The sequence below is a fragment of the Peromyscus leucopus genome, chromosome X (assembly GCF_004664715.2).
Source record: "Peromyscus leucopus breed LL Stock chromosome X, UCI_PerLeu_2.1, whole genome shotgun sequence".
Taxonomy (NCBI): domain Eukaryota; kingdom Metazoa; phylum Chordata; class Mammalia; order Rodentia; family Cricetidae; genus Peromyscus; species Peromyscus leucopus.
Window position 1 is genome coordinate 72,972,467 of NC_051083.1, and position 25,230 is coordinate 72,997,696.

Sequence of the window (25,230 nt, forward strand, 5' to 3'; positions counted from 1 at the left end):
AAAAGGTCCATTCAATGAAGGACTTGTCTTTCAAAAAGTGGTACAGCACATTCATAGAAAACAGAATAGTCTATTTTTAGTTTCAATTTTATTGTATTTTAAATATTTTAATTTAAATACAAGTACATGCAGAATATTATTTAAGGTGTGTTACTTTTGTTTATGTTACATTTGTTTAACTCTGTGAAGCTGTGGTACTGTGCCTGTTTAAAACTCCTGATAGTCTAATAAAGAGCTGAACAGCCAAGAGCAAGGCAGGAGAAAGGATAGGCATAGCTGGCAGCCAGAGAGAAGAAATAGAAGGAGAAATCTGGAAGAGTAAGAGAGAAAGTAAGATTATTGAAGTAAGAAAAGGAAAAAGCCCGGAGGCAAAAGATAGATGGGATTATTGAAATTATGAAAAACTGAGTAAGGTGAAGAGAAAAAAGAGGGATTCTATGAGCAATGGCATCAAGATCATGATGGGGAAACCTACAGAGACAACCAAACCAAACTAGTGGGAACTCATGAAATTTAGATTAACAGCTGTGGAGACTGCATGGGCCCTCGGCATAGGCAAGAAAGTTGTGTAGTTTGATCTGCTGCTGTCTATATGTTTATTTTTTTTATATGATTTAAAATATTATTTTGAATTAAGTTTAAACATAATCGTGATAACTATAAGAATTAAAGAAATAGCACAAAAATAGGGTGATATTTTGTTGATTATATTTATACATATAAAAATACTAGTTGTAGTGTTGTTCTGAATAAAAATACTATGACTCATCATTTGAATGGAAGTTTAAGCAGTAATCATAGTGAAATATTTATTAGAAAATTTTAATGTAATTTACTCAAATATGTTGTATATAGAATTTGTAACTAGATTTCCACTAGACATATATATGTATATGTATATATACATATATACATATATACATATATTAGAAGATGGAAATGTGAAAAATAGTGATATGATAAATCATATTCATTTTCACTTAACTTTCAGACTATATGCTGAAGAACCTGAAGAAATGAATATCATTTCTGAGGATCACTTCCGTTCTCAAAACCATGCAGATCATACTCTCTGTAAAATGGAGAACTATTTGAAAGAGAAAAAATTGTGTGATGTGCTACTTATCGCTGGACCTCTCAAAATCCCAGCTCACAGGTAGGTATCATTATGCAGACAGAACATCCAAAGGATACAAGTATGAATGAGGAGGAGTTTGTAAACTAATTATAAATTGGACAATGTGAAAATCATTTTCACTTTGAAATATTGAACAAATATTTTTGTCTAATATTTAATACAGGCAAAGACTGATATTTTGATGATGCAAATGAAACAACATAAACTCTAAAAAGATCAGTCTACTTAATTGCCCTTTCTAACAACAGTACAATTTAACAAATTGTGATATTTTGTATGTTTGTTTTGAGACAGACTTTCACTGTGCATTCCAGTCTGGCTTGGAACTTGCTATGTAGACCAGACTGACCTAGAACTCACAGAATTGGCCTGGCTCTGCCTCTCTGAGATTAAAAGCATTTGCAACCATGCCTGGTAACTGTGAACTTTTAATGAAGAAAGCATACTGACAAGTTTCACAAACTTATTGAAAGTATTGCATGATTATTTTTGATACTGTTGACTGAAAAAAGTATTGATTGAACATTTCTGTTTCTAGATTGGTTCTCAGTGCTGTGTCTGACTATTTTGCTGCAATGTTTACTAATGATGTGCTTGAAGCCAGACAAGAAGAGGTCAGGATGGAAGGTGTAGATCCAAATGCACTTAATTCTTTGGTGCAGTATGCTTATACAGGTAAACTCTCATTGTTCATTAACTAACATTATCTCTGCATTATATATTGGGATATTTTATTTGTGATTAATAAAAAAATAAAGTTTTCCTGGAGATCAGAGGAAATAACAAGCCATTTTAAGTAAACAAAGAAGTCAGGCAGTGGTAGCACACGCCTTTAATCCTATCCCTTAGCATGTAGGATCTCTTTGTGTTCAAGGCCACAATAGGGAACAGAGCAAAGTTTGGTGACACACACCTTTAATCCCAGTACCAACTATAGAGGCCTAGAGGTCTGTACAGACAGACAGAAAGTGACAGATCTGTGTAGGAAGAGGAAATGAGGTAGCTGGGCTAAGAGAGCCAATGAGCGGGCAGAACAGCAAGGGAATAAATGTGTGGGTAGACAGGAAGTAACTCACATTTGGAAGCTTCAGAGTTGGTGAGGTAAGGTTGGTTGGTGGCTTTCCCTATTTCCCTGAACTCTCTAAGGCTTTCACCCCTATATTTGGCTGTTATTTTAGTAAGGCCATTTAGAAATTCATCTACAATTATACATCATGTATTATAATTATTTATGCTCTGCAAGTATGAAAATATAACATTTAGCAGTTAAAATCACTTTCTAAAACTGGTAAAATAAAAAAAGACAAAATAATAAATTAATTACCATAATATAAAATATAAAGAAAGTGTTGTTAAATATTACTACCATGAAAGGATCGGGGTATTTTAGCATAATTATATAAGAATGTGTCTTGTCTGGGTTAAAAGTATGGTGTAAGCCGGGCTGGTGGTGGCGCATGCCTTTAATCCCAGCACTCAGGAGGCAGATGCAGGCGGATCTTTGTGAGTTCAAGGCCAGTGTGGTATACAGAGGGAGATCCAGGAAAGGTGCAAAGCTATACAGAGAAACCCTGTGTCTAACCTGCCCCCCCCAATGTATGGAGTAATTAATCTATATTAATTTTAAATATGTGTACTTGGTGGGGAGGCAATGTGCAACTGATTGTAAGTGCCATCAGGGATACAATGGATTATTGGATTATCGAGCTGGAGTTAAGGGCAGTTGTAAACTCTTGAAATGAATAATTCATCCAAAAGAAAGAACAGTTATAAAATCAATACAGCATCTATCTGATTGCAAGTGAGTAAAACCAGAAATCAATAAAAAAAAAAACACAGAAACTATAGAAACTCATGGAAATTTACCATATATTATTAAATGATTAATGTATCATCATAGACACAAGGAAGGAAATTAAATATTCCTACATTCAAAGGAAAAATGAGAATAGCATACTAGAAACAGTGGGATAAAATGGAAGTATTTCAAAGAGCAAAATTTATAGCTATAAATGTCTACATTAAAAAGTTAGGGATATCTCAAATAAGCAACTTAATGGACATTATGGGTATCACAACAATGTAATTTCAATATTAGTAATCAGAAAACAATAACTAAGATCAGGGCATACATTAATTAAATAGTTGAGAATAACACAATACAAAGGATCAATGAAACAAAGAATTGGGTCTTTAAAAAAATCAAGTTTAATAAAATTAGAGAGGAAACGGGAAACATCACAGAAGATACTAATTAAACTCAGAGAATCATTTGAGTATACTTTGAAAATATGTATTTCAATATATTAGAAAATCTAAAGAAAATGACTAAATTATAAACACATATGAATTACCAACATTAAATTAAGATAATGTAAAAAAAGCTTCAGTAAATCTAAAACAAATAATGAAATTGATAAGGCAGTTTAAAAGTTCCAGCAATGCAATTTAAATAGCTCAAACCCAACTTCATTCACTTTTGAATTTTACCAGACATTTAAAGGACTAATATGAATACTTCTTGCATAATTCCACAAAATAGAAAGGAAAGGCATGCTTCTAAACTCATTTTATGAAAAGAGTCTTACACAAATAAATAGCAAAATGAGTAAACAACAAAAATGCAGTTACAGGTCAAACTCCATGATGAATATGGCTGCAGACAGTCTTGATAAATTTTCAAGTTCAACAACAGATAAAAATATTAATTGTCGGCCGGGCGGTGGTGGCGCACGCCTTTAATCCCAGCACTCGGGAGGCAGAGCCAGGCGGATCTCTGTGAGTTCGAGGCCAGCCTGGGCTACCAAGTGAGTTCCAGGAAAGGTGCAAAGCTACGCAGAGAAACCCTGTCTCGAAAAACCAAAAAAAAAAAAAAAAAAAAAAAAAAATTAATTGTCATTGTCAGGATCAAGTTGACCCAAGAGAAGTAGAATATGGCATACAAAAGTGTGTCCACAAATGACATATTAATGTCAGTCATAATTATAAAGAATGAAAAATCAGAGTATTTATAACCTGATGAAAAGTATAGATTAGTTAGATGCATAATATGCACTGTTAATAGGCAATGAAACATGAAGGAAACACTGATAGATTCTCTGATAGGAATGAATTTTTAAACACCATGCTAGTTTGAAGGAATCCTACTGTGAAGACTATTTATCATATGATTCCATAGTTGCAAGGATGTAAGAGAAATTGGAGGTTTAAAAATACAGGATATGATTATATTTCTTATTTTATGTGATATTAACAGTTCTCTCCTCTTAAACACATTAAATATGTAGATTTACTGCACACCTTGGAAAGTATTTTTTAATCTTTTTGTTTGTTTTTATTTTTTAAGTGTTGCTTAATTCAGTGCATTCTTCATTGACTACAGCAAAATTTAACATGATCATGTCAATTTTAAATCTTGATAAACTAAGAATTGTTTAATAGCTTCTCATAGCACATGTGGTCCATTTTTAATATTTTATTATATTTAAAATTTTAAAATTTTCTTTTCATTTTTATATACCAACCACATTTCTCCCTCCCTGCCCTTTTGCCACTCCCCCCTCCCCCCGACTTATTCCCCACCTCACTTCCCAATCACTCCTCATAGGGGATAAGGTCTCACTTGGGTAGTCAATACAGGCTGGTTTACCAAGTAAGGGCAAGACCTAAGCCCTGTCACCTGGATCCTGGCTGAGCAAGGCATCCCACTATAGGGAATGCACTCTAAAAAGGCAATTCATGCACCTGGGATAAGGCCTGGTTCCTCTTCCATGGGCCCTACAAACAGATCAATCTACACCACTGTCACCCACATTGAGAGTTTGAAATAAATAAAGCAAATGACAGTACATATTACTTTTATTTATGATTGTGAAAAACTTATTGTTTCTGGAGAGCTTCTCTCCAGATCTCACCAAGCCCCGCAGTCCCACAATCCACGTATAAAATAATCACTCAGACGCTTATATTATTTATAAACCGTATGGCTGTGGCAGGCTTCTTGCTAACTGTTCTTATATCTTAAATTAACCCATTTTAATAAGATTTCTTAGAATGAAAAACAAAACTTTTAAGAATAATATTATTTATATAAATCATTTGAGGCTAGGCATGGTGGCACATGTACCTAATCCCAGCAATTGGGAGGCAGAGACAGGCAGATTTCTGTGAGTTTGATGCCAGCCTGGTCTGCATAGTAAGTTCCAGGACAGCCAAGGCTGTTAGAAAGAGAAACTCTCTGTTCACAAACCAAAAAAGAGTAATATTCTTTGTGTAAACCATTGGAAACAATGTTTATAACTTCTGTAACTTGGCTAAAATGACAAAACATAGGGGTATATTTTGTTTACAAATTTTCGCAACAAATCATCAATAATTCTTCTTAAAACATAACAGAGCATTATAAACACATGATTTAAATTGCTTCTGATAACTTCATAATAAAATGTTAATTCAAATGAGCAGTTTTTCACTGTGAACTCTGCAATATTCTCCTCATTTTCAGAAAGAGTCAGAGGTAATTCTGAGCCTAATGTTTGGACAAAGATAACCTTACCTGATAAATTTACATCTAAAAAGCAGAAAAAAACATTCTTATGTCTTCTTGTTTATAAAGATCTATACCCTTACAAAAATGGTCACTGTACTTATGACCAATGTTATTATCCTTAGAAAATATGACATAGTATTTCCTTAACTCGTTTCTAGCTTCATTTATATATTATTAAAATTTAAATTGTATAAATTTAAGGTGGTATTCTTATATATGTATAGAATATAAAATGATTAGTATAAAATTGAAATGCAAGCTTTTCTTAAAAGTTGTTAAGAGAATACTGGTACCATTCTTTGTAATATTCACTATTCATTTACTACAGTCATTTTGTATAATCTTGCTGGACAGCCTTTTCCCTCCTTATTTGTATGTACACAAAGACTTCTTTGTGTTTCTATCTTAAAACCATATTCTTAGAGAAGCTACTGAACACTAAAAGGCATAGATGCCCCTATAAAGAGCAACAAAAATGTGACCTAAAATATCTGTGTCTTATTTTATGTGATATACAATCATTTTTCTTTTACTAACTTAAACCATTTAGGTGTGCTGCAACTGAGAGAAGACACCATTGAAAATTTGCTGGCTGCTGCATGTCTCCTACAGCTGACGCAGGTCATTGATGTCTGCTGCAATTTCCTCATAAAGCAACTACATCCTTCAAACTGCCTAGGGATTCGCTCATTTGGAGATGCCCAGGGCTGTGTGGAGCTCCAGAACGTGGCACATAAGTACACTATGGTAAAATCATTTGTTTCAAATTAACTTATTGTAATAATATATACTTTCTCTGATAAAACTGAAAGCCTATATGAACTCACAATAGTTTTCAGGTGACTTGTACATAATACATATTCTTAAAATGTTTTGTTAATTTGAATAATACTCAAAAGTTTCTCTTTAGAACTAAAGTTTCACTAAATCTCTAAACTCCAGAAAATTAAAATATTGGTTATTATTAAACTGAACAACTCTGTATTTGTAATTGAATCTACAGCATTGAAAACATTACCTCTATGAGTTTTTGCATAATTAGCAATTTTTGTAAAATTGTACAAATTAGGATTTCTACTGAAATTATATATTTCTCAACTTTAAAAACTGCTAGGACTGTGGATACAGCTCAGTTTTTAGATTGTTTACCTAGCATGCACATCATCATGGGTGCTATTCATAGGCCTTTCATAAACTGGGCATGGTGGCTAATATCTGCATTCTAGCCTATATTCTAGATGGCAGGAGGATCAGGAGTTCTAGGTCATCTTCAACTCCATAAAGAGTCTGAGGCCAGGCTGGGATACATGAGACTGTCTCAGAAAAGCAAAGCAAAGTATAAATAGTAACAGATCATTAAGATTAGTAACTCAAATGTTTTTTTTAATTGCTTTATGTATTAGAAAAACCTTGTAGTTTGGTTAAAAAGAGAGTTTAGTTCATTCATTGAATTTTAAAAATCCCTCTTACCCCTACCAATTATAATGAAGCAAGTGAATATATCAGTAGATCATACTTATTTAGAATTTGTTCAGAATAAAACCATCTTTATTTAATTGAAACAATCAAATGAAATACAGAATATAAAGGGGCAAGGAAAACTGGACATTCGATATAAAGTAAAATCTTTACTGTGATTATTAATACTTGTCTGATAAAATGAAAACAAACTAACCTCTGAAACAGTAGCTTGAAAGAGAGATGGATCGCTTTGAAACTTCATCAAAAGATAAATACTTTGAACAAATTAAATTGCTCAATTCATTTGAGTTTTTAAAAAGAGCTAATTGCATACTAATGAACAACATAAAACTGAATGTAAAATTATTCAAAACAAGTAACAGACTGTATGACAAATACACACACACACACACACACACACACACACACACAAATACTTTTCTAAAGCTTAGCACATCAAATTTGAGCTGTGTAAGTTTTTTTTTGTAAATTTTCTTCTTCTTTTTTCCCTCACCCCCACCAGCTCATTGCTCAGAATTTGAAGTTTCAGATACAATCTTGAAACAATGCCAGTATGTGAAGAATCACATTATCATAGATTGACATTTTACAATGTGTTATTTAGTCATGCTATTTATATTCCTGTGTCCTAAATACAGATGCCATATAATCTAAAAGAACAGCAGTTATGTAGTTCAAAGGTTAATCTTACCATAAAAGCCAAACATGAAAACTTCCTGTTAAATTGCTTAAATTCTTGAACTAAGTATTATCAGTTTCCTGTCTGGTATCTTACTCTTGCAGACAAAATACACTTTGATAAACAACTTGAATTATTTTTGTTGCTCAAAATGAACTTGTCTTCCTCTTTGCATTGTACTCTCCAAACTGAGTGTCAAAGCAGGATGTCCATAAAAATGCAATAGAGCTTTGTCCCTTAACATCCATTCCAATAATATTATTATCTATTCTGATTACAATAAAGTTAGAAATACTTCTTATAATATTTTTACAATTCTATATTGATAGGATAAGAACATAAATAATTACATCCTAAGAATAATGTTAGAGAAAATAAGTATTAAATTATTGCAGCTATGTAATATTGTTAAAATATCTCTTACATTCTGAAAGACTGTAGCTTTACTAGACCTCACAGCCACTTAATAGTACACCTTGAAATCACTTAAAATTTAAATCTGTTGCCCTATTGTGTACTCAAATTGTCCATTTAGCCTACTTTTAAGAGAATAATTTGACAAACAAGCTTACTTCCTTTGGATTTACCACATAACCAAGTTTCACAGCCTAAGATAAGGAATGCGTACCTACAATTTGAAATTATATACTCTTCCAAGACCCTGACCTAGACTATTCATGTGTATAATATGGTGAAAGCAGCAAACACAGAAGTTGAAAACAACTTCCTAAAATCTAACATAAAAACTGAAAGCAGTGGATATTGGTTGATGTTTGTTGCCTGGATCAGTAGGAATCAGTTGGAGCCAGTGACTTAATATCTTATAAAACTCTGTTAACTATTTCTGTAAAGTACCCCATTCCTTCTCCATGTGATGTTTTCTGTGCTGCTCAATAAATACAAAGTTCTTGGTCAGTGGGAGACACAGAGACTCACATAGACAAATACAGAAGGACAGTTACAGATACATATTCAGGAACAGATTCAGACTCATACAACAGACAAAGGAGATCAGAGCACACAGGGAGTATAAAGTAGAGAAGTCAAATCTAGCCTCAATCTTGGTCAAATTACTCCAAAGGGAAGTGCTTTCATTTCTTTCCTTAATGAGACACCAATGCATTATTGGTGAGTAACCTGTTCTAATAATAAGTATTTAAGAACTAGAAATTATGGTGGTGCTTTGATGAAAAATTGAAATATAGCTGCTTGTACTTTGATACCAGATGAAATATATGGCAATTATAAACATGAAAACATGAAATAAAATACATTAAAATGTGTTTTCTAATCTTTGTGGAAGTTAACAAAATAAAAAACTGTGTATTCTTACTTTTATTAAGCAGATTATCAACTACTATATCAAAAGATGTTGTTTCTTTTGTAGGAACATTTCATTGATGTAGTAAAGAACCAAGAATTCCTTCTGCTTCCAGCTAATGAAATTTCAAAACTTCTCTGTAGTGATGACATTAATGTGCCTGATGAAGAAACAATTTTCCATGCTCTTATGCAGTGGGTAGGTCATGATGCCCAGACTAGGCAACGAGATCTGGCGAAGCTGCTTTCTTACATCAGACTGCCATTACTTTCGCCACAGGTATGGAACTTTATTAAGGTAATGTAAATTAGATTTCTAAATTACAGCTAGGCAGCAGGCCAGTCATTATATATATATATAGTAATGGTGTATAAAGAATTCATTTCATAGAACAACATATTCTTCAATTAAAGATATTATAATGGAGCAAAGGAAATGCAGCTTAAAAGAGTAACCTACAGATGATCCTGAACATTGTGATATCCATCAGTTTCAGTTTCCTCCCTTGCCAAAGAGCATTATAACAAGCAAAGAAAATGACTGGGGATCCTTTTCTGTTTCCACTCACCTTCTAAGCAAAGTGGTAATAATCAAGATAGCAGCTTTGTGTAAGGAGCTTTAGGAGGAGTCAGATACAGGATAATACCTATAAACATGGACAATTATCTGCTGTAATTGAAAGCAAGCTCCTGTCTTTTCATATGCACTCATTATAATGGTATTCTCATTATACATACTGAATTAAATTAAAGGATTGTAGTAAAGATGATTCTAAAAATAAATGTCCTTACTTAAGACGTAGGATTGGCTCATATGTTGTTCAATTTTAACATGAATTTTCACTCAAATGCAGTGCAGGCCCATTGTATAATTGCAACATTTGCATTAACAACCATTTATCAGTTGTAAAATGATCTATAGTAAATATAGTTGGTACAATATGGAAAAACACATTGCTAATATGAATTTCATATTTATTGGATCTGGCTAAAGTGCCCCAAATAATTTACTTTGGAATGAAAAGATGTCTTGTAAAATTAATATAAAATTCATACATTTTATAACATATTCCTCAATTAAATTTTAATAGTGAAAAACAAATGTTACTGTATTGATAATTTCTCTCTTCATTTTCAGTTGTTACTTATTTGTATGTGTTTATATAAAACATTATAAAACCAAGCAATAGGCCAAATTTGTTTTCTAAGGTGGTTGTTACTCACATTCTAGTGGAGTGAAGAATAGTTGCCTGACATTTTTATTTTTTTTAATTTGCATACAGTGCAATTAAGGCTCTCCTAATGACATTTCATATGCATCAATTATAGTTTGTTGATATTCAGCTTATTGTCACCTTCCATGTCCCTTTTCTGCTTTTCTTTTATTCCCCCACAAATAAACATGGCATGAAAGTATAAGGGACACACCCTTGAGTACACACACATATAACTAAAAATAGATTTTGTACTTGAGTGGAAAAGGTGATATTTCTCTTTGAAACTAGCTTATTTTGCTGAGAATGGTCCTCAGTTCCCTCCATTATCTTGTAAATTTTCTTTCATCCAGTCATCTGTTGGTGGGCATTTAGGTTTATTCCATATCTTAGATTCTGTGAATAGTGTTGCAATAATCATGGGTGAGTAGGTAACTGTCTACATAGAGTGTTGAATTAGATTTCTTTGGATATATTTCTGGGATAATGTAGCTAGACTATATAGTAGCTCTATTCTAGATTTTTGAGGAAACTTCATACTAATTTTCTTTTAACCAGATTACATTTGCAACATCAATGTACAAGGGTTTCTTTGTGTTTACATCAGCCAAATATGTCATTTATTAGAGTTTTTAAATTTTGAATTTTAAATCTGTAAAAAAAAAAATTCTTACAGGTATATATTGATGATGTCCATTTGGACTGGTGTGAGATGGAATGTCAGTATGGTTTGTGTTTTCCTGATGGCTAAGGATGTTGAAACTTGTTTTCGTTTGTTGAATGGTCATTTGTGTTTTTTAGTTTGAGGATTATCTGTTCTGTTCAGTTCATTTGTCCTTTTATTTATTGGATAAATTGTGCATTGGTATTTAAAGTTCAGAGTGTTTTGTGGATTCTAGATATTAGCCTTTGTTAAATGTAGAGTTTATAGAAATTTCTTGCATTCTGAAGAGGTCTGTTATACTTGTTTTCTGTGAAGTTTTTTATTTATTTTATGCAATCTTCATCCTGTTCCTTGATCCATTTAGAATTGATAGGTGTAGTGTAATAGGTAGAAACTTATACTTACTCTTAAGCATGTGGATATCTCCCTCCATGTGCTAAAGAGAAAATCTTTGCTACAGATAGTCTTTGTCAAAAGTTAGGCTGTAGGAGTATAGTTTATTTCTAAGTTCTCTATGTTGTTCCACTACTCTATCTCTCTGTGACCCTGCCTCTTGCATGTGTGTGTGTGTGTGTGTGTGTGTGTGTGTGTGTGTGTGTCCATCCATTTGCATGAAGAACACTATTGTCATTTTGTTTGGGATGGCTGTGAATCTATACATTGCTTTCATTAATGTAACCTTTCTTAATAGTTTCCATGACCTTCTTCAGTCTTTTAGAGTTTTCCTGGTAGAACTCTTTGGCCTCCTTAAATAGGTTTATTCTTAGGTATTTTACTTTTTGCTGCTATTATGAATGGAATGTTTTCCTCAGCAAAATTTTCACTAGCATTCAAAAAAATCTACTAATTTTTGTTTATCAAGTTTGTATCTTGTTACTTTTCTGAAAGTGTTTAGCCCATCTAAGACTCTTGTAGTCAAGTCCTTAGAGCCTTTTACATATATAATCATAAGTATTTATCCAAATAATTGAAGTTCTTTTCCTATTTGAATCACTATTATAGTTTCCCTCATAGATTTAGCTAATAATTCAAACAATTTATTGAATAATAATTGAAATATTATTATTATTCAAATAATTCTATTGAATAGAAAGAGTGGCCACTCTTGTATACTCTGTGCTTTAAAGGGAAATTCTTTCAGTTTCTTCCCTTTTAATAACTGCCTGAGTAATGCAGTTTCTTTCACAGTCTTTTGCCTGTTTCAGTGATCTATATGTATATATGTGAGTGTGTGTGTGTTTATATGGACAAGTTGTTATGACAATGCCATGCTTATTTTGTTACAATGGTTCTGTTGTACTATATGAAATTGAATATCATGATACCTTAAGCAGAATATGAATTTCCCTTATATACTCTTTATTATATTGAGGTGTTTTTCTTCTAGTAACAATTTCTTCAGAGCTTTTTATCCTGAAGGTATGTTGAAATTCACTGAAGGCTTTTCTTGTTGTTGATATTGTTTTACATTTATTAAATTTATCTTGTGGTTTCTTTACCTGAGTCTATTAACTTACTGTTTTACATTTGTTGATATACATTTGTAGTAGCTCCTTCATATACCATAAGTGAAGTGTATTTAATAATATTGTATGACAGTTTTTATATATTATTCAACTCCATTCTCAAATATTTTATTGATATATTTTGTGTCTAATTTTACTAGGGAAATTGGTCTAAATTTTTCTATTTTGTGTGTGTGTCCTTCTCATATACACAAAGGTTCAGGATAATCATAGCTCGTTTTAGTAAAGTTTTTTTTATAGAATTCCATCTCTTTCTCCTTTATTGAATGGTCTAAGACACATTTATGTTAATTCTTCTTTAAATATCTGGTAGAATTCATCAATGGATTTGTCCAGTCTTGTCCTTTTCTTTGTTGGGATACTTTGATAAAGATTGAATCTTTTAGCTCACTATTTTTATACTATTATTAACACTTTTATAACCTCTGAATTAAATTTTAGTAGGACGTATCTGCCTATGAATTTACCCCTTATCATAGACTTTCCAGAAGCTTTGAAATAAAAATTTTGAAAGTATTCACTAATGATTCTTTGGAATGAATTCGTCTCTATTTTAGTGTTTCTTTTTTCAGCTATCATCTTGGTAAATTGGGCCCTTATCTTTGTTTATTTCATTGATTCTTTTTAATGTTCTTCTATTCTCCATTCCATTATTTTCTGCAATGACTTTTGGTATTTCTTTCTATCTATTGACTTTGAGTATAGATTGTTATTAATATAATTATGGTATCAAAGTGCATTGTTACATTGTTTGGATTTTGTTTTTTTTTAATGAAAGCATTAACATCCTCTTAGAACTGCTTTTGCTATCATATAGTTCCTAATAAGCTCTTTTGTTAATTAAACTATGAAACTTCATATGTCCTTTGAATATATATATATATGTGTGTGTGTGTGTGTGTGTGTGTGTGTGTGTGTATTCAATGACATGATATCGACTGCATTCTTGAGCATATTGTTTATACAAAAGAATAGACAATAGTAATACCTAAAAGATAACTACTTCAATATATATGCATATATAATGTTGCTCTCAAGATACTAAACAAAGACCAGATAGCTGAAATTCAGAATTTGTAGAAAATTTATTTGTGTGAACATGAGTTTCTAGACAACTTATTAGACTCTGTAATTCAATGATGTATGAAATGTCCTCAGAGCAGCAACAAGATATCATCTATGACCTTTTTAGACTCTATGTTCTTAGGCCCTACTCTGACCAGCCAAATCACTGTCTATAATCAGACTTAATAATATATCTCTTAACATGTGTATCAGGTATTTTTAGGCATACAAAATCCTGAGAAACACTTCTGTATCTGAAGCTCTTAAATTTACCGTTCTTTGTGTAGATTTGGTATTTCTCAGCATGTATCAGTTTATACTTTTCTGTATTAGAATGAAGGGATGTGTCATGCCTAATCATACAAATCTTGTTCTCTCAACTTTAATAATGCTTTATTACTAAAATATGTTTTATGTGAAAACTTCCTGATACTGTTAGTAGTAGGCAATGATATGAGCATTTAGGCTTTCTAAGACAAGTTAATAAATTCTAAACGAACACTATGAAAATAGAATATATGAAGATGATAAATCTATAAAGTGTTTTTAAGAGGAAAGTTGTGTAACTTAGTCTTCAAACCTACTTCAAATACCACATTAAAGAAATGCCTACAGTTTTATCAGGCAAACAAAATCGTGATTCACCAGAGAATTACAACTTGAAATAAAAGAGATCTAAAGTTAACCAGAAAAGAAGTAAATGTCATAGAAATCTTATGGGATGAGATTAACAATTTTACTCCAGCAACTGTGTTTGTTATTTCTTTTGATATACTATACCACTGTGGATCAAAAACTTCAAAGAAATGAATAGAGTATAATAGATGTCACCAATCTGAAATATGTCTTTGAATTTTCCCCAGTTAATATTGGGAGCAATCTTTTACCTATATTTCATCATTGTTATTTAGGATCCTATATTGTATCAGGTAATGACAATATCTATCACCCACTTTTGCTGGTCTTGACTAGTAATTACTCACATATGTACATTATTTCACCTTAAAAAGTATACACTTTCAGAGCAATGCTGTGATGTAATGATAAAGATACAGTACAAACACAGGGAATAATATCTTAACAGATGATGTTTTCATGACATCTGTGATAGCTAAAATATACAAAAATATGTACTGCTTGCATTAGCTACAAGTAGTAGATGAAGATATCCAATTTTGTGTTGCTATAGCTAGTCTATTTGATTACTTTTGAAAATTCTTTTTGTGTCTTTTGCCATACTTATACTTTCATGATATAGAAATAAACCATGCTCTTTCTGATGTTGGACTCCTTATATATGTGCTGTGCATCATTACTTTCCAGTTACTTGCAGATCTGGAAAACAGTTCAATGTTTACGGATGACCTGGAGTGTCAGAAGCTGTTAATGGAAGCTATGAAGTATCATCTCTTGCCTGAGAGAAGATCCATGTTGCAAAGCCCTCGTACAAAACCTAGAAAATCAACTGTGGGGGCACTTTATGCTGTGGGAGGTATGGATGCTGCTAAAGGTAAAAGCAACACATTAATTGATTGGGAAAATATCTCCATTTGAAAAAGAAGAGCTATTTCTAAAAGCCTCCACGTTATAAGGATGCTATTAAATCCTTGTTAAGTAAGTGTATCTGAAGCTGATTTTCATAATTAGGGTAGCATATGTGATTCTGTGACCTCATTTTCCTCCTCATCGTATGGATTGTACACCATGAATTATGACTGGCTAAATTCTTAATAGGGATTTTACTTTATGAACACAATTCTAGTTTTGAACATTCAGTTTTCCCTGTCAAATCATTTCAGGGAAAATTTATCTATCTACCTACCTATCAGTCTGTCTGTCTGTTTGTCTGCCTACCGTCCCGCCCATTCATCCATCCATCCATCCATCCATCCATCCATCCATCCATCCATCCATCCATCCATCCATCTATTTATCTATCTGTATGTCTATCTATTTTTGAAAGAGATAAATGCATCCAAATGTACTTTTGCTCTCAACTCAGCTACATGCTTAAAGACTAATTATAAAAAATAATGATTCAGTTGGGGCCTCCTCAGGCCCTTTGGATAATTGAGACAGTTGATTAGCTTGAACTGTTTGGGAGGTCCCCAGTCAGTGGGACCAAGACCTGTCCTTAGAGCATGAGCTGGCTGTTTGGAACCTGGGGCCTATGCAGGGACACTTTGCTCAGCCTGGGTAAAGGGAGGAGGGGACTGAAACTGCCTCCACTGAATCTACCAGGCTGAGCTGATCCCCAGGGGAGTCCTTGCCCTGGAGGAAATGGGAATGGGGGATGGATTAGGGGGAGAGTGGGGAGGTGGAGGAGGGAGGACAGGGGAATCCGTGGCTGATATGTAAAATTAAATTAAATTATAAAATAAAAAAAGAAAATCAAACAAACAAAAAAATACTGAAGTGCTGACAGTAAGACCATCAATTCAAAATTGCAATAAAAGCTTAATTTTATATAAATAAGAATTCCAGGAAATTAAAGAAGCAGTTTCTAAAGCCATTATCCTTCCCTTTCTTGAATATTTTTTTTTTGCCTATGGCTTTGCTATTTGCATGTGATTTTTTTTTTGCCTTCTTATGCTGCTTTTGGATAAAATAACAAAGCAAGGATTTATTTTTTATTATTTTATTTTATATGCAAGGGTGTTTTTTTTTTCATACATGTCTGTGAATCATACACATGTTTGGTGGCCACAAGCAAAGTCTCAAGAAGACTAGAAGAGATAGATATCAGATCCCTTAGAAAGGAGTTACAGGTGATTTTGAGCCATCAAGTGGGTGTTGGAAATGGAACCTGTATCCTATGAAAGGGAAGTTGTAGCTCTTGCCAATTGAATCATCTCTCCAAACTGAAGCAAAGATTTTATAAAGTTTATTGTGAAGAAAGTAAGCACACTGGTAAATCATAAAATGAAATTTATTTATTTATTTATTTATTTATTTATTTATTTATTTATTTATTTATTTATTTTGGTTTTTCGAGACAGGGTTTCTCTGTGTAGCTTTGCGCCTTTCCTGGGACTCACTTGGTAGCCCAGGCTGGCCTCGAACTCACAGAGATCCGCCTGGCTCTGCCTCCCGAGTGCTGGGATTAAAGGCATGCGCCACCACCACCTGGCTTATTTATTTGGTTTTTTGAGATAGGGTTTCTCTGTGTAGTTTTGGTGCCTGTCCTGGATCTAGCTCTGTAGACCAGGATGTCCTTGAACTCACAGAGATCCACCTGGCTCTACCTCCTGAGTGCTGGGATCAAAGCCGTGCACCACCACAGCCCAGTGAAATTTACTTTTGATAGATTGGCAAAACAACTTATAACTTGAAGGTTTATCCTAGGAACAATCCATTATTTCCATTGGAAATTGGAATAGGACATAAAAAAATATGTCAATTAATTACAAAATTTTTACATTTAATGAATTTTCTGTTACTATAACAGTATCTGAGTCTCAGAAATTTAAAATAATAAAAAAATATATGAGCTGGAATGACAGAAAAGAAAGAAAGTGAAAATAGTAAAGAGCATATAGAGGAACAACTTTGAATTTTATTAGTGTCCATTAATTGTAGAATACAGTAGTATTGTTATGACATTTTCATATATGTACATATAACATAGAATTTTTTATTACTATTCACTCCCTCCATTATCATTTCTTATCTCCTGTCTGATTTTTGCTTGGAAATAGTCAGGTTTTATAATAACTGAGTATTGTGATAGCAGAATTAATCCGTTTGGGAGAGTAACTATTCCTCATCTTATCAGTTCTTCTAATGCAAACACCTCTAAAATTTGCCATACTTTGCACTAAATTTCAGTATATAAACTCTAGAAAATATATATAAAATTTAACACTTCTGAAAATGAGATTGTAGATGGAATTATTTGCAAAATTTGGAACTACTTCATATAACTACTGTTCTTCAGAAAATAACAAATCTTATAGGATGCCATAATTAATTTCAGGTTTGATAATTTGGTATTTTATTGTTTTATTTTTCACATTTTGGTTTACCTTTTGCTTCTGTTGCCTAGGCTGACCTAAAAGATAATGGCAACCCTCCTGAATCAGTCTCCTGAGCTTTGGTATTATGGACATGAGCAACTAAACCTTACTTTAGTGCATTGAATAGAATAACATTAACATCTTCTTGGTACTTAAAATAAAAGCTAAAGGTACTAAGTGCAAAACCTGAATGCAGTTATCATTCGTTGTGATTTTTTTCTTTCTGTGCTGGGAATCAGTCCAGGGTTTAACACATGCTAGACTAATGCTCTATCTTCGAGCTATAAATTCTGGTTCTAGTTTGTGATATCTTTAAAGAAACAATCTGCACTATAGAATCATTTTTAAGTGTTGAGACTTTTGTTCATTTTATTTATTAATTGTATGTGTGAGCACATGTGTGTCACAGTGTGTACATGGAGACGATTTACAGGCATCAGTTGTCACCTTGAGATCAGATGCAAACCATCAGATTTGACTACTGGCACTTTGACCCACTGAGACACTTCTCTGGTACAGTAGAAAAACCATTGTGTGTGTGTGTGTGTGTGTGTGTGTGTGTGTGTGTGTGTGTGTGTGTGTTACATTTGCTTCTATTTTGTCATTTTCAAGCATTTGTCTATATTATCTTTAAATGAAGGGATTTTTTAAACAATAAAATGATTTTAAGTATATAAAGTTTGATGTCTGATTCTAAAGATAAGCAAAATATAAAATTTTTATATCTGAACTCTGTTACCACAGTTTTGTTTGGAAGGCAAGTAAGCCTTTCATTTTGAGGGTCTCTGAGTTCTTTGTATATTGAGACACCATATAAAGCTCTATTGGAAGTTGCCAACTATTAGGAAAATAGTAAGACCTAGAAGTTTCAAGTACCTTTTTGAAAACACTTCATGTCTGACCATAATACTGGAAGAGAGCTTCTATTACTTCTACTAGGGGCAATATAAGATTATATAATCTTGAAATTCTATTGAATGAATTCTTACTAAAAGTCATGTTCCTTTATCTCTATTTTCCCTATTCTAGAATGTATAGCAGCAACACCCCCCCCCCTACACTTTGTGGTTTCAGGTTCTTGAAAAACCAGAGTGAGCACTTAAGAACAACAATAAAACAGTAAAGAATTTGATACAAAATCTAAGTAGTAAGCACAAAAACATGTAATGGGTAGTATCTGCTTTTATAAATCAGTATTATATTGAAAAAACACTTATCGGTACATTTTTTTCACAGTGCTATATATGCCTTTCCTTATAGTATATTTTTTCAGTTACCTTAAGGATGCCTTTTGAAATTTCACCTATTAATGTCTAGGAATATAGTACTCTGTTGTTTAGTTTTGGTTCTGTATCATATAATAGATACAGAACTACAATTAAATACAGATATCACACAAATGTCTAATGCTAACATTAATGACTAGAGTATATCATGAAAGAACCACTAATCAAAACTTTTGTGATTGTAATAAAGAAGTTAAAAAAAAAAACTTACCTTCTGTAACTAGACTAATGCCCTGGAAAACTGATCTGACATAAAGCAGATAGCTAAATATTTCAAGCTCAATATTTATGTGATAGGAAACTAATGCAGCCTTGTGTAATTTCTTAACCTATTTACCTTTCCATTGCTCTCTATATTTTCTTAATAATTAGCATAGCTTAATTTTTAATTCTAATCTAAATTGACTATAGTTTTCACTGATTAAAACAATAATAAAACAAATCAGAAGAATGAAAAGAAAGATTTTTGAAAATCGTAATAATTAAACAGAAACATAATAACATTCACAGAAAACTGGATTTGAAATCATATAGGAATTTGTATGTATTTCACTTTTAACAGTGTCATCTAAATATTTATAGTGCAGAAAAGATGACCTAAATCAAGATAAATTAGCTATAGATACAATATATGTTCTGCCTATTCTGCCTTTATATGCTCCAGACAATAGTCTTACAGCTATCAGTGACAGCACTGCAGATGTTAACTTCATTTTCATTGTTATTTTTATTTCAATGAAGTATTTTCCCACAAATCTACCAGTTAAGAATATGTGGGAAATGTTTTGCTTATCCATGTGATAAACTGTAGGAGTGAATACTAATTCAATCAACTTGAATCTTTTCATTAGAAGCCTAGCCATTGTGCAAAACCAGCTTTAACTGAAAACACTCAATAACAACTTTTAGTGAATGACAAAGTGCATTGTTTTCAGAATTAAAACATTCATTGCAATAATAATTAGAATTTACTATTGCACTGATGAGAGTATACTACATCACTAAATTGATATTTCAGAAGTTTAAATTAAAACATTCATCATTGAGGTAATTCTTAAGAATTCTGTAACTTTAGCTGCAATTTTTCACATAACCACCATGGAAAAGTTTGAGAAACAATGCCAAAAACCTACATGAAAGGAATTTTAATTCCTGATTATTTAATCATCCATCTAATATTTACTTTGTTTTAAATAATTTTAAACACACACACATGCACACATCTATATACATAGAACAAAGAAATTCTTAAACTGTAGAAAAATACAAATAAAGAATGATTATCATAATTAAAACTTCAATTCACTGGATTCAGTGAACTATAGATAGGAGTGAATATTAATTCAACCGACACTTTACATAAATATCTAATAACAGAATCCAAGCTATGGGCTTTTTCATTATGTATACGATATTCAAGACCTGTATTGGTATGACCAGTAATTTAGCCACAATTATATTTCATGTTATATTTAATATTAGCACCAAAATCATACTTTGATGACATAAGCCACATATATTATACTATTTTCTTCTCACTATTCCAGTTCAATTCAAAAGTGGTGGAGTTATCACTCATTGCCTTATTCTTCAGTTAGTACTGTCATCTGAGCTAGTTAATTTAATTTGAGCTCTTTTTCCTGGTGCTAAGCTGTCAATTAAAACAAATAATGTGAAATAACCCTTAGATTTTTAACATGATTTTGTCATTGCTAATTACATCTTTAACAGGTACTACTACAATTGAGAAGTATGACCTCAGAACCAACAGTTGGATCCATATTGGCACTATGAGTGGTCGTAGACTTCAGTTTGGAGTTGCAGTTGTTGATAATAAACTTTACGTCGTGGGAGGAAGAGATGGTTTAAAAACTTTGAATACTGTGGAATGTTTTAATCCAGTTACCAAAACCTGGGTTGTGATGCCTCCTATGTCAACACATAGGCATGGGCTAGGTAAAATATTTAATGTTATATAATTTCTCAAAAATATACAGGAAAGCTTTTCAAATTAGATATAGCAGCACTTTACTAGGACTTATTCCAAGAATTATAGTGGCTTAAAAGTCCTGTGAAGGTTAAGCAAACCTGAAGAGCCCATGGAAATTTTCAATTGTAACATAATGGTATATTTTAATTCTATGTCCCTTCCACCAACTTTGAAAGGGTTCCATTTCAGAGAAGATACTATTTTTCAGAAAGGATATTTTATGGAGATTATAAAAGGCAATAGAACACTTTCTCTAAGCTCAGTTGAGAGTGTAAAAGTTTTGATAATGGTAAAGTATTATAAGTTCTAGTTAGAAAATTATGCCTCTGCCACAACAACCAAATTTGCATTCACTGAAAGATTTTGGATTCAGGTCCAGGATAAATATATTTATGATTAACACAGAGCTCTAAAGTATAATTAAGTCAGCAGTTTCTAAGCAGTTTAAGAGTGAGTAAGGTTATTTAGAATAGTGGGGAACTCTAGTTCTCCTGGGTATTTTTCAAGGTACTTTCTTTATACTATGTTCCATGTGCTTAAAATATTATGGTACTTGAAAAACAGAGTATTTGACATTTTGTTTACACAATATGCTTTTAAAGTTCATTTTTAAAATTAGTTGTAGGCAAATGTGTCTATGTGTGGGTTTATGAACATGAAAATGGTGCCTTCGAGATCAGAATAAGGTGTCAGATTTCTTGGAGCTGGAGTTACAGACAATTGTGAGCTGGCAAACATGAGTGCCAGAACTTAACTCATCCAGTCCTTGGCAAGATCAGAACCCACTTTTGAACACTGAGTTATTTCTCTAATTAGCACAATAAACATTTATATGGCTACTAAATGTCAGCTCCTAGACTGGAATTTTCTCACCATTTATTTAATAGGTTGTTTCTGCTAAATCATACACAATGTAGTTATTATCTGTTATATCAATGTAATACTTACACATGTGCATGTCCTGCAAAGAAATAAAAGCAAGCTTTTAAAAATACAACCTAAAAAATGTTAGTAATCACAGATGTGAAATGGATGTTCAAAACACAATGAGAGTCTGATTAAGATGTAAGTGAAAAAGAGATCATTTATAATTTCTAACAAAAACTTCCAGGTAAACTTCAAAAATGAAGGCCTAGTGAATTATCTGAAGGAAATAATTTTAACCCTGTATTCAAATAAGAATTGAACAAAACATTCCACATTAAGCCTAAAAGTAGTAGTTCATCCTATGTTAAGCATCCTATACTATATGTGTTTTCATTTTTAAAAAGTGCTGAAATGATCCCAGAGAAATGTTAGTTTCCATTTTAATTGCTTTCCTAGTATTATGCTCTCTACTTCTGTTGATTTTTAGTTATACAAGAATGATAGTTTTCCATGGTATATAGTGATCAGTGGAAGTTTTTCTATGATAATAAGACCGTATTTAGCCTCATATGAGAAGCAATTAATTATTCACATGGGCAGAAAACTATTTCAGATACAAAATACAGCTTTTTTAAAGCAGTTAGTTGGTTCTAAAGTGAAAATACATGTATTGCATAAGACATACGTAGGTGATCCCTTATGCTATGTTATCTTTTAGGTGTAGCCACACTTGAAGGACCAATGTATGCTGTTGGAGGTCATGATGGATGGAGTTATCTAAATACTGTAGAAAGATGGGATCCTGATGGACGTCAGTGGAATTATGTGGCCAGCATGTCAACGCCTAGAAGCACAGTTGGAGTTGTTGCATTAAACAACAAGTAAGCTTAAACATAAAAACTATTTTTGCTACCAGACCATGCAGTATAGAGTTTCAGTATTATGATCATCAATCAATAAACATTCTACACTATCAGAACATCCTTATTAGCGATTATAAAAGTCATTTAGTGGAAACTTCCATTCTTTATGATGGAAATAGTTGTCTACAATAAATACTTTGTTAAGCATTTTATAGACTTTTCCTGTTCAAAATTTGGTCCTGGAACCAGAAATATGAGCATTCTTTGGGACAAATATTGCATCTCAACCTTGTCTCAAAATACTTAGAATCTTCATTTTAATGAGATTTTAATGAAGAAAAGTATATACATATGAATTTGAGAAATACTATTGAAGATAACCATTTCCAATTTACCCTAAATGAATGGTACATTTTGCATTTCTATTTACCCTAAATATATAAAATCATTTGTCTGCCCATATTTATGAATAAGGTAACTTTTTTGTTTAGTAATCTCTCCTCTGAGAGTTTAAGGTTCATAAGTATTAAATTCCATCTGGTTTTCCCATTCTGAAGATTTACTTTTTCCTGATATTGTGAAAACAAGCTAATAATGTCTAATGATGTTGCCAAGCATTGAATTAGTACCACTTAATTTTAATGGTTTTCTTTAGTTTTTAATTTTTTTCTTCTATCATTAAGATTATATTATAATTACATCATTTCTCCCTCCTCTTTCCTTCCACTAAACTGTCTCAGATAATTTTCATTTCTTTCTTTCAAATTTATGGCCTATTTTTCATTCATTATTTTCACATTCATATATGTATATGTATACATATATATACATATATATATATATTACTAAATATAACCTGTATAATGCTACTTACATGTTTGTTTTCATAGACATGGAACCTCTCAAGGTAGCATATAGGATAGCTTACATGATAGGAATTTCAGACACTAGAGTAACCAGTGTCAACAAGATCTATGTAATTCTATACTACTATGCATAAAACATATAAACAAGTTCAGTAGAAAATCAGCACAGATATATTTTAGAACTCAACACAAAAAGAAATAGGAAATATTTAAAAGAGAAATAGGTCCCTATCCATAATATTTTGAAGTTTCACATAATCTTAAACTGACAAATCTAACCTGGTGATATCAAGTGATCCAGTTCCATAATCACCTCTATACATCACACCAGACTCAAATCAACAACTTGGAATTTATTTCATTTTGTTTTACTGAGTTTCTGTTGTTTGCAATTCAGTGTGAAAGATATTTACAAGCATATGGTTTAATAAATGTTTATCATCTTTATTATTATAGTATAAAATTTAAGTTCAAATATTATATATTAAAATAACTGACAGTTATAAGCCACTAAGGAAAGTTTAATAGCTACATTTTCTTCCTAAGAATAATCCACCTTCTCAATTCTATTCTATTTCTTTAGAATGTTTATATAAATATCTTTCAGGAAAAATATTTCATACTAAGCAGTTTATCCATGACAGAAAGTGTCAAGTGGAGCAGTTGGACTTCTATAACTGCAACGGCACTGAAATTGATTGTTGGGACCATATACAAAAATAAAACATTGTATATCTTCTGGCTTTCTGCCCATAATTATTTTCCAGACCTTTTAGTGTTAAGTTAGATTTACTTTAACAAAAATCAAAGAGGAATATTTGGAATAGACTAAGTTTTACCAAGAGCCACATATAAACACCCATACATAAACCTAGCTTTTCTGTTGCAAATAGTGATGGATTAGAATATACATTATGAAGCATGAGAAAATAGAAATGCCTTCATTTTCATTTCTATAAATGAATTTTGTGTGAATATGTGAACACACACATACACATGCGCACGCACACACACACACACACACATATTTAAATGTCTCTATTTTTCTAGACTGTATGCTATTGGTGGGCGTGATGGAAGTTCCTGCCTCAAGTCAATGGAGTACTTTGACCCACACACTAACAAGTGGAGTCTGTGTGCTCCGATGTCCAAAAGACGTGGAGGTGTAGGTGTAGCAACACACAATGGATACTTGTATGTTGTAGGGGGACACGATGCCCCTGCTCCTAACCATTGCTCCAGGCTTTCTGACTGTGTAGAAAGGTAAGTCTTATACATGTGCTTATCTGGACCTTTCTTTAATAAGAAAAAATAGAAACTACCAGTATGTGATCTGATATGTTAGTCTTTTAAATAGATTTGTTCTTTGTAACATTCTACACCTATGGTTAAACACAAAGTATTTTTTAAAAAGCCCTTAAAATTTATTATCAAACTTTATGAAATATATTTGTTTAGTTATTATAAAGTGGTGACACAAAAGAGCTAAAAGAGTAAGGACATTTTATGAAAAGGTATCAATCAACTAATGCAATTCAAATCAAATTAAGTTTACTGTTTCTAAACTCAACTCAGTCTCCAAAGTGCAAAAAAAATACACACACACACACACACACACACACACACACACACACACACACACACAAAAGGCAGAATTTCCAAATAAAATTAATGTACTGAACACCAACCTTACTTATTGCAACAA

At 32.2% G+C, this 25,230-nt stretch overlaps 1 protein-coding gene across 2 annotated transcripts in view; it reads left to right on the forward strand.

Annotated features, from left to right (window-relative positions):
• The window catches only part of Klhl4 (kelch like family member 4), a 67,621-nt gene that overhangs the window by 37,620 nt on the left and 4,771 nt on the right, over positions 1 to 25,230 (forward strand). Inside the window, exons 2-9 of one of the 2 annotated variants that reach the window (XM_028874765.2) lie at positions 992 to 1,156; positions 1,677 to 1,813; positions 6,238 to 6,434; positions 9,236 to 9,448; positions 14,961 to 15,147; positions 20,671 to 20,895; positions 22,515 to 22,677; positions 24,576 to 24,788. In XM_028874765.2, coding sequence (XP_028730598.1) covers positions 992 to 1,156; positions 1,677 to 1,813; positions 6,238 to 6,434; positions 9,236 to 9,448; positions 14,961 to 15,147; positions 20,671 to 20,895; positions 22,515 to 22,677; positions 24,576 to 24,788 — 1,500 coding nt within the window. The remainder of the gene's footprint in view (positions 1 to 991; positions 1,157 to 1,676; positions 1,814 to 6,237; positions 6,435 to 9,235; positions 9,449 to 14,960; positions 15,148 to 20,670; positions 20,896 to 22,514; positions 22,678 to 24,575; positions 24,789 to 25,230) is intronic. The other variant, XM_028874766.2, reaches the window with a different exon arrangement.